The 10,607-nt window shown below is 32.1% G+C and overlaps 1 protein-coding gene across 1 annotated transcript; it reads right to left on the bottom strand.

Moving 5' to 3' along the window:
- Positions 1 to 4,904: 4,904 nt before the first annotated feature.
- LOC111503073 (uncharacterized) lies at positions 4,905 to 9,962 on the bottom strand. The gene is made up of 7 exons (XM_074180452.1): positions 9,807 to 9,962; positions 7,071 to 7,617; positions 6,828 to 7,010; positions 6,461 to 6,505; positions 5,940 to 6,172; positions 5,726 to 5,885; positions 4,905 to 5,061 (listed from the first exon to the last, which is right to left on the bottom strand). The coding sequence occupies exons 2-5, from the start codon at positions 7,270 to 7,272 to the stop codon at positions 6,108 to 6,110; spliced, it is 495 nt and encodes a 164-aa protein (XP_074036553.1). The 5' UTR covers positions 7,273 to 7,617; positions 9,807 to 9,962; the 3' UTR covers positions 4,905 to 5,061; positions 5,726 to 5,885; positions 5,940 to 6,107.
- Positions 9,963 to 10,607: the final 645 nt, after the last annotated feature.

Raw genomic sequence — 10,607 nt, 5'->3', positions numbered from 1 at the left:
GATGACTTCAAGTATAGTGAAAGAAAAACAAGTAAGTAAAATATTACAGATTTTGCACTAACATGCTATATTTGCTTCAAGCTATTCCAGAATAAATCAAAAGAGTTACAAATTTAGTTAAAATTGTTCCATATTGTGGTGATTTCGAAGGACATTGGTTCTTGGTCGGAAATTATAGAAAGTTTAATTTTTTTCTGCCTGCGAATTGTGGTACCTTGAAATTTAAATGGCTCAGTAGATCAGGACAGTCAATATAAATATAAACCAGATTGAACTTTGAAAGCATAGATAATATGCTTGACATCTATTTTATGCCTCCATTTATTGACTGTCCTGATCTACTGAGCCATTTAAATTTCGAGGTACCCCATTAAAGATACATACATCCTACATGCCTCTGAAATCTTATGATTAATGTGCCGAAGAAAACTCAGTTCAGAATCAAAGACAATCCGTAAATCTTTTATGGAATTATATTGTAATAAGACAATTCCATCCAGTTCCAAATTATATGAAAATTCACTGATTTTTTTCTTTATATACTTTATAGTTTTGCATTTAGATACATTCACTGATAAATTATTAGCCAAGCCCCAACCATGTGTCCCATGTATTATTAAAAAAAATTGATGAAATCTAATGAACGAAACGTCGCATTGCAAATTGGTTTATATCAGATTTTTGAGGATTGGCGTTCGCAAGAGGGCAACAGCTGGTTAATGTAAAAGCACTGTTTTCAAACACACATTATTCTGTGACAGTTTGTATCAAGAAATGAAAACTTTATATACCCCTAAAATGTACCCCATTACCTTCATCAAAAAATTCTCACTATTCTATTTTATCTCCCATTACTTTCCAGAATAAAATTTGGAGGTGGTTGATTGATGAATTGTTGATTGAGATAGGATTAGAATCACAATCGAAAATTTTCCAATAATAGTTCAAAGTTAGTGTAATAAATAATATCAAGGTAACAGAAAATTCTAAAAGAGATGTTATATACATTTCAGTTTAAATAATTTTACTGATGAATAATAAATTACTTATTCTAATCACTGAGATCAATTAAAATTAGTAAATAAATTGGGGGTCAGGATCTTCGTATACCATTCTTGTATCCTCTACACCTTCGTACTAGTTCGAACTTCCTGTATCTCATGCAGTGCCATTGAGGTACCTGATTCATGGTTTCCAATGCCTAAAAATTGAACGATGAAGATTGTAGGTCGAAATGGCATGCTCATTGTGTAAAGGTAGGGTGTGATTTCACGTATGTTTCACATTTAATTAATAAAAATATACTTTGTCTGAAGACAGTATCATATTTACAAATGTCATTTACCACTCAAAAGTATAATATACATTTCCTAGATAATTGCTGAAATTTTACAGGGATTATTAAAAAATAAACTTGCATACATACAAATATGCATAAGAACAAATAAATAAGGTAGAAACTGATAACATGAAGTCCCTCGAGACAACAACAATAACTGAATATGGGGTAGAGTAATTTATTAACCATTTGAAATAGAAAGTAAATTTATGGCAAGTCAGGCACTGTTTCGATATTCAAAAAAACTTGGTATATGATATTAACATTGTTTATAACACACAAAAACAATTTTAAGAAAGAAAATTTCTTTATGCTGTACACTTTTGTATTTACACAAGTCACAAAAAATTTCACAAGGTATTCTTGGTCCTATATTGCAAATATATCGAATGACACGTTTTTGTAGACTAAAAATGAAGAATAGAGCAACATCTAGATGAGAAAATGAATATTTTCAAAGGGAATCTCAAAACATACATCTCTCTCAGCGTACCTACATAGCAAGTTCTGGTAAATGCCTGCATGAAAAAAACTACTTCCCCGGCTAATACAACGATGGACATTGAATTATTTCCGACTGACATGTATGTAAGATGCTTCAGAGGCTTGCAGATGTTTCTCGTTCATTCAGCAGTTGGACCACGTGAAATCAATTGAGTAGCTCACCTAAAGAGTGGTTTCGAGGTATTACCTGTCATCAGTCCAGGAAAGATTCGTCCCAAACATCAGTAGCATTCAATTGATTTCGATGTGGCTCGAATGTATGTATGAAACCTTCATCTACATATTCATAGACTGTTATCAGTTTTTTTTTTCAGTGTTCTATTTCAACAAGTCATTGGATTATTCAGAAGTATGGTGAAAGTACTAAAGGAATATTTGTCATATGTTTAGCAATATTGACGGAAAACAATTCCGAAATCTCGGTATATAATAGGATGTGACCGAGAAAGATGCACTCAATTTGTTAATACATTCCTTAACTATTTGTGTTGTGTAAAATGTGTGTAACGGCTGAATAATAGCACAAAGTTAAAATTAAAACTATTTCCATTTTGGTACTTACTGTTTCAGAGGTTTGAATGGGTAACGAATAAGCGCCTTGCAAAACTATAATAACCACCAACATTAGATATACTTTCGTGTACCACCTCATCGTAAAGTCAACTTGAATTGATTCTGGATTGAATCTTGGCGTTGCATTCAACAACTGCAGCTGTATAATGGAATAAGTGATCCATTCATCTTATTTATACTCGCGATGCACAATGAATTAACCTAGATCAAAACATTGGACTCATCTTTTCAGACCTACTTTCGACCCTTTATTATTTGCCTTTGTCCTACTTTACTGATTAGGGAATACTTATAATGAATACTTTAATGTGTTGGATAAATGGGCGCTACCATTATTAGAGCACCACTTTCGACTCTTTTTCAAAATATTTTCTTATTGCAATTACGAAAACTCATTTTCAATAGCATTTGAAAAAAACATTGATATGTAATGGCAACCAGTCAAATATTTATTCATTTATTTTGTTGGTATGGTTACATAAATAAATATGATATTTGGAAAAACAATACAGGTGTTTTAATTTAGTTTATAATTTAAAAAAAAATGCATCGTCCCTAAAAAAACCCATATAGATCTTACAATATATGAACAGATGGATGATAACAAGATACAACTAGAACCTCTGGCATAGAATGAATACAAAAACAAGCACTTTCATCAATCACGTGAACTGCAATATTCTTCTTGACACGCGTTTCACCAACAAAGTTGACGTCTTCGAGAGATGAAGACGAGTTTTCCCTTTTCTTTGATTTAATAAATAATAAGCATTTATTCTTTTCCGAAAAACTACAATGGTTTATACAGGGAATTATTTATACAAGAAATATTCATATATAAATCCAAAGGTGCTATTTCAGCATTCCTCTAATTAATAACAAAATAAATATGATACTGTAAACTAATAAAACAAGTAGTTCTTTGACGCTTTTTTAAATGTTTCAGTGTTGGAAAATTGTTCAACTTCATTTGGTGGTAATTCATCATATGCAATTATTCCTTTGTAAAATATAGATATTCTTGAAAATGCATATTTTTATTTTTTTTTTATTCATTGAGCTGTCTTTTTTAATGATCATTTACATTTCTGAGTTCTATAAATTCCATAGTAGAATATTTTTCATTCTTCATAACAGACTGCAGAAAGATACATACCTTTATTTCATAAATAGAATTGCTTTTTTTGTTAACTCCTTAATGGTCTCAAAGTTCTATGTGAAGGAGTTCCACATATACTGTTCGAATACTGTAATTTGAATGAGTGAGTGAGAAGTAAATTATTTTCAGATGCTTCAAAGAAATACAGTTTATTTATATGGAATCGTAATAATTGGAGCTAACTTTTTTCGAAATAAATCTATCCGGATCTTACACGAAAGAGTGTTATCTATGTGTAATTTTGTTCTACGAATTAGTCGAAAAAAGTGGTTTTGCGGAATATTTTTTTCCAAAATTTTCCCGATTTTGGGTTGGGTTGGCCAGATTGGGTTGGCTTTTTCCCGTCCGTTGGGTTGGCCTTAGGTTGGCTCTCTTAGGTTGACCTTCTTGGGTTGGCCTTAGGTTGGACCACTTGGGGTGACCTTCTTAGGTTGACCCTCTTGGGTTTGCTTTTTATTCTGTCTATAGAATGGCCTTGGGTTGGACAACTTGGGTTGACCTTCTTTGGGTTGGCTTTGGACTTGTAATATTTTTCAAAAACCCGAGAAGCATTCGGGACAGATGGTGGATAATGGGGCCCTGGGTGGGTTAAAAGAGGTAAAAAGGTGAATCTACGTTAGAAAAAATATCAATATTTTCAAAGATGACGGTGGCGCCATCTAGTAGCAAGAGACTAAAGTATTACCTATTGTGTCGCCATCTATTGATATGAGATGAAAGTTGACAATTCGTTTGCGAATGAAGTGGCGCCATCTAGTAGTGAAAGACTAAAGTAACCTCTCAGTGGCGCCACCTGGCGATGAAAGAAAGACTACAGGTTCGTTTTTACAGTGGCGCCATCTAGCGGTGAAAGCCTAAAGTATTAATTACAGTGGTGCCATCTAGCTGTGAAAGACTAAAATATTATTTACATTGGCGCCATCTAGTAGTGAAAACTAAAGTATTGGGTTGACTTTAGGTTGGCTTTCACCTAACTAATTTTTTAAGCTGTAGCTGCCTAAGAAATCATTTTATGATTTTCAACATTATAAACCATCTTTTATATGAAGGTTCAGGTTTTTCAAAAAAAAACTTATCCAAAAATATCAGTCTATATTCTTCAGTACAAAATAATATTAGTCTGCATATTATTCAGCACAAACAAAATCCATTAGAAAAATGATATATGTACTAACAAAAACTCGTTTTGAAACAGTAGCATGGAAATGAAGAAATTATCCTATCTAATAAAGAACATTGAAAAGAAAATGACGAAAAATAATTTAAAAAACTAATAAAACTTTGGTAAACAGTATCACTGAAATAACTTTAGAAACTCATTATTATTTTGTTATGGGTAGAATAAAAACACTGTTTTGGGTTTCTTCTACACTAACATTTTTCTTCAGTGATGAAATATGTCTCTCCTTAGCTCTTCTCAGCCATGCTTTGATAGCATCTTCTGTAGATTTTTTGTTTTCTGATACGCAACAAATGTCAGCAGCTTCTACAAAAAAATATTTCCCAATAAAAAAAAGGATACAGCATATTCAAATATGCTCAATTAAACATTCCCTCAACTTCATTAGTTAATAAAATTAATATGTGTTACAGTGATTAATTGTTTACAGCTTTTCTTCACCAAACAGTTTGGAAAAACAAAAAATACCGATTCCATAAAAGAAGAATTACCAAAAACATAGACAAAACCTTTGATGATGTGTACACATCCATAAACAGTCAGTTCATACACAAAAACGAAGAGTCTATCTGAAACAACTTCATTGGTTTACATATTGAGCGACTTCTATGATTCAATGCCAGGAAAGCCATATAAACAAGGGATTAGTTATTTTAAACACTCTTCGTTTTTCTGAGTAAATTGAGCAGAGTGGATGCTAACACATCACCCAAAAGTAATACTTTTGGTAATTCTTTTATATGGAAGTTCTGTTTCGTTGTTGTTTAACGTGATTTGGAGAATAAAATGTTCTTCAAAACTTCATACTCTCTACTAAAATTATGTTTTTTCAAGAAAGCTATAATGAACTAGTGTAATTTCATTTTATAGCTTTTAAATCATTTAAAAAAGATCTCGATTATACCAAAATATTCTCATATTTTCTCCATAATTATATTAGAACAAATACAATCTATATGTTTGTCCTCACCTAATAAAACTTGAGACAGTTTTAGTTGCCTAAAAACCTTTTTCTTTTTTGCTCCTTGCCAGCTAAACTGTGGGGCGAAATTATTCGTGAGCATGGAGGACAGAGATCGCTTGACAAAATCATATAATGAGCATCCTCCTAATTTTGAAATTTCTGTTACCTGAAAAGATAAGTTACATTAACGTTGATGCAACGTGTTGAAATATTTACTTACGGCAGCTTTGAAAGCGTCTGGTTCATTAAAATATTCTTCAAGTTGATTCAGTTTGTCTTCAGAGTCAATAGGGAAATGTTTAAATGACACGAAAATAGACTGAACATCAGTGCTTGCCTCACGTAGATTATTAGCATTGAACTCTAATTTAAGCTGTTTTACTTCCTCTTAAACCTCATTTAATATATGCCGCGTCAAAATCTGCTGTTTGAGCAAATGTTTCAGGGAGTCACCTGAAAATTCAACATAACAATATTAATTTAGTCTTCACAGTCTAAATCATTAATAAAGTAAGTATAAGAACAGTATATTATTGTTTGGCTTAATACTAATAAATACATTGTACTTTGGCATGATAGTTCATAACAAAGTTGAGGGTTTTCATCTCTAACTAATCTCGAGTAGACATTGTAAATGACCTATCAATTCAACACTTGAGTATATTACCTTCATTATGCAGAATTTTGTTAGTACTACTTGATTAAATGCATGTTTTGTTGAACTTGAACAAAAATACGTACCCAATTTATGTTCAGCACAGCAACAACAGGATGAATTAATACCATCTGCAAAAAGAACATTTGTTTCTTCAACAAATCAAAATAACAACCTTACATTTTCTGAATATCAATTTTTTTATAAAAAGACTCTTGACATGTTATGGTTAATGTTGTCATTCAATTGCCAAGTCTCATTTCATTTTTCAATAATATATTAAAACCAAGTCATCGGTTCCAGATGTGGAATATTAATTTTAATCATTTATCCTACAAAACAAACATATTTTTGAAAATATGTGAAGAAAATTGTGTCCCCTCTCATAAAGAACAAAATCTAACCTATTTCGAAAATATCGAATACTATAAGAAGAACTCAGATTTACCATACCTGTGGTATTTGCAGCGGCAGATGTATTAGCTTCTGGTATTAAACTTGAAGGTAATTCCTTATTATGTATTTTTGGTGGCTGAGGCAACTTTGGACTGAAGTAAGTCTCTTCATCAGTATCTGAATTAAGGTCACTATAAATTTCTGCCTTCTTAGCTTTTGTTCTTGCGAGAAGGTAATCATCTGAAACAATTAAATTCATATAGTTTTCTTAGGCGATGACGAGTTCACAATTTAAAATACCATATGTTGCATCTCCAAATCTTACAATATCGTGTAGAGGCCAACACGTATTAGGTCCTTCATTTTTTCTTATGCTACTGACCAATTTTTCTTTGGGAAATGGAGGCCAGTAACATTTGTGGCTTCCAAGTAGCCATGTTGTCGGTACAGCTTCCACTGAATTTTCTTCAATAAATTTAACAATCGTCCATGTAGCCTCCATTTTATAAAAAGTTAATTCCTAGGCTGAATTAGTAAATTCAGTATGAAAATAATTTATACGACGTGTCCCCATTATTGGAATAATCCGGAAAGTCTTATTTCAAAAAAACTATAAATTTTTTTGTTAAATTTCTCTCCTGATAGTTAATCGTTGACAGTCTTTTGTTGATCAGTTTGTATGTTAAAATTATTTTAGTACCACGTGAATATTGGTATGAATGTTTATGATTCCTGAAGTAACTTGAACAAGTAGTCGAATATTTGAAAAGATATTGCATGCCGAATTTTGCTTTGGATTTCTTATCTGTCTTTCCATTAAAGATTTAAATGTTCCTATTATCAGCACCTGTTTGAAATGACTAAAAATAATAACAAAGCTCTGCATACAAGTAACATATTAATTTACTACTGTAGATGTAATAGAGAAAAAGTAATAAAAGTATTATTCAGTTTTAGTTTCATGCATTTATATGCAACTTGGCTTAAGGGCCATAATTGTAGAGGGCCAGGAGTACTCGAAATGAATATTCCCAACTGTGACGATTCACAAGGAGAAGTATACAAATTTTCCAAATAAATGACTTTCTTCCAATAATTTTGATTCACCCTCATGAGCTATGAAATTTTTTTATAATTATTATAGAATTATTTTGCAGATAACAACAGTTATCAGCTTCAGAGGTTCTAAGAACGTAATTAGAAAATTCAACCTTTTTATATTGTTTTGAATTAATGACGTTTGAAAAAAGAGGCCCTTCAGAATGTTCAATTGATGGTTGAGGATACTGAGTCTGAGAACAATTCTGAGGATTGTTAAAATTTCTTTCCTGTTCATATATTCGCCTTGAAATTTGTTCAAGTGGCTTTTCACCTTTCTTACTAATTTTTTCAGCCTCTGCATGTGATTCTCAAATGGAAAGGCACTGAACTGATCTATTGGCCCTAAGTACTTTACATCATCGCACAAGTGTAGTAAGTTATGAATATTATGAGATACATTTTCTGATCCGTACAAAGTCATGAATGTTTCAACAAAGTATTTTAAAAGTGATTCAGCATATTCATAATGATTTGCAAATTTTGAATTTGATAAAAATGAAAGAGCAACATGTAATGTTATAAAATGTACATATTTATCTTGATCTAACATTGGCTGTGAAACAACTGGATCTAGGTAAAATAAAAATAATCTAAATTCTGTAGCCTTCCAACGCTTTGCATCATTTAAAGAGCGTGGGTTTTCGGCTGAATTCTGAGGGGATCTGGGAAGAATGATTCACAAGTGATTTGGATAATGTTTTAACCTGATGATGCGATAATTTTATTCCTTGGTTTACCACCAAGCCACAGAGATACTATCAACTTTTTTACTACTCCAAGGCAAATTAAGTGCATATAATCTAAAGGAAAATTTCGTATCATATCTATTCTTGGTAATAACTCTAAAACTAAAGTACCAGTATGATGTTCTTCGTGTACTTTCGATCTGAAATCGAAGTCAGTGCGCAGGCAAAAATATGAACCCTAGGAAAACATACTCTATTATGGTTAAAAACTCCTACAGCAGTACACTTTGAACAAGAACTATAACCGCTATGTCCTTTAGTAAACTTAATGAAAGATTTTGCTGGAACGTCACATATAAATGCCTTTATTTTTACAACAAATTCATGACCATTATATGTAATTCCATTATTGAGGACATCTATTGCTTCAGTAACAAATTCATACAGAAATTCATTTGCATCTGCTGGTTTTTCATTTCCATGATAAACACCTATCACTGCTACAGTTTTAGTCCCAAATATATTGCATAAAATTGGGTATAACTGGCTACCGGAACTCTTCGATAGAGGTAAACCATCAATATTTATACTTAATTCTATTACATTACAATTTTGGTTAGCTAATTGTGAATATATAATTAATTTTTCAATACATTTTTTGAAACCAAGATGGCAATATTGCCCTGGTTCTACTACTTTTTTCAATGGTATGATTGTAGGAGTATTCAATAAAAGTTCAAGCATCCAGAGGAAGTTCAGGATGAGATGGCTTTAAAATATGAAGAAGGTTAGTGACCGCTACTTGTAGTATACTATGCAACAATGCCCAATGGCTCTTGTTTAGAATGTTGAGTGTAGTTCCAAATTTATAAAACTCTTCTATAGAAGGGGTAATTATAATGCCTTGGGTATTTGCCTCATCAATTCTGACAGACAAGATCATCACTAGGTTGGGCATCAGTGATATCATCACTACTCGAAGTGGAGGAAACTGAACTGGAATATTCACGAGGTTTTATATTGGAAAATGATGAATCATTGGTGTCGGTAGTCTCCAAAAAGGTGGATGATCCTGCACTGCCTTGTAATGATTTTAACTCCTTTCTTGTTCTCTTGTATATTTTATGGAGCATTTTTTTCTTTTAACATTTTGTTTTTCCATCTTTCAACACTATTCAAAATGCGTTTTCGTATAAAAATTTGATTATATATCTATGTCAGGTTATAAAATATTTAATGGAATATTTACCTGCTTGGACTGCTTTCAATAAGATTTACAAATCGAACACCGATTCAAATAAACATCTAAATGGGATCATAACAACTAATAAAAGCACTAGGTACTTCACAAACTACGTACCACACGTATCTCTCTTCCCAGTCTTTGACGTTTGACCAGGCAATTCAACATGAAACGTCAAACGACATGCTCAGTTGCACTTACAGTGTTGCTACAGCTGTTTGACAAGAACTGCATGGTAGATCAGTGGTTTTTGAGCAGAGAATTGGTAAATATTGGTGAAAAGTACATATCAGAAAAATAATAAATCCTTTAGATAATATCCAGTCATGTCTGGGAGGATATCCAGTTTTTCAATATCTTATGGATATTCAATTTTAGATATCTTATGGTTATCTGTTTTGGATATCTTATGGTTATCTGTTTTGAATATCTTATGGATGTCCAAAATATGTCCTCGGGAGAATATACAGTTTTTGGATATCTTATGGATATTCAATTTTGGATATCTTATGGTTATCTGTTTTGAATATCTTATGGATGTCCAAAATAGGTTCCCGGGAGAATATCCAGTTTTTGGATATCTTATGGATATCCAAAATAGGTCCAAGGATATTCCGACTTGATTTGGACATAAATTGGATATCCATAAGATATCCAGTGTTATCTGGGGAGCTGCATTCAGAATAACATTCATTGTGGAAGTCCATTTTGTGTCTCTTATGTGGTGGTTCCACATCATCTCTGGGGCATGGTATTTGATGTTGAAGGTGTCTTCGATGTTGAAGGTTCATCAAGACTATTTTCGCA

The sequence above is a fragment of the Leptinotarsa decemlineata genome, unplaced genomic scaffold, assembly GCF_025532065.1.
Source record: "Leptinotarsa decemlineata unplaced genomic scaffold, Ldec_3_MD MMD2_P_RNA_scaffold_2, whole genome shotgun sequence".
Lineage (NCBI taxonomy): Eukaryota > Metazoa > Arthropoda > Insecta > Coleoptera > Chrysomelidae > Leptinotarsa > Leptinotarsa decemlineata.
The sequence above is the reverse complement of the archived record's forward strand: the minus strand, read 5'-3'. Positions and strand labels throughout refer to the sequence as shown.

Excerpts from the sequence above, each read along its gene's own strand:
- LOC111503073 (XM_074180452.1), bottom strand. The coding sequence starts at position 7,272 with ATGGAGGCTACATGGACGATTGTTAAATTTATTGAAGAAAATTCAGTG. Across the intron at positions 7,011-7,070 it reads ATTTGGAGATGCAACATATG|ATGATTACCTTCTCGCAAGA; the intron begins GTATTTTAAATT and ends TAATTGTTTCAG. Across the intron at positions 6,173-6,460 it reads CTGTGCTGAACATAAATTGG|GTGACTCCCTGAAACATTTG; the intron begins GTACGTATTTTT and ends TTGAATTTTCAG.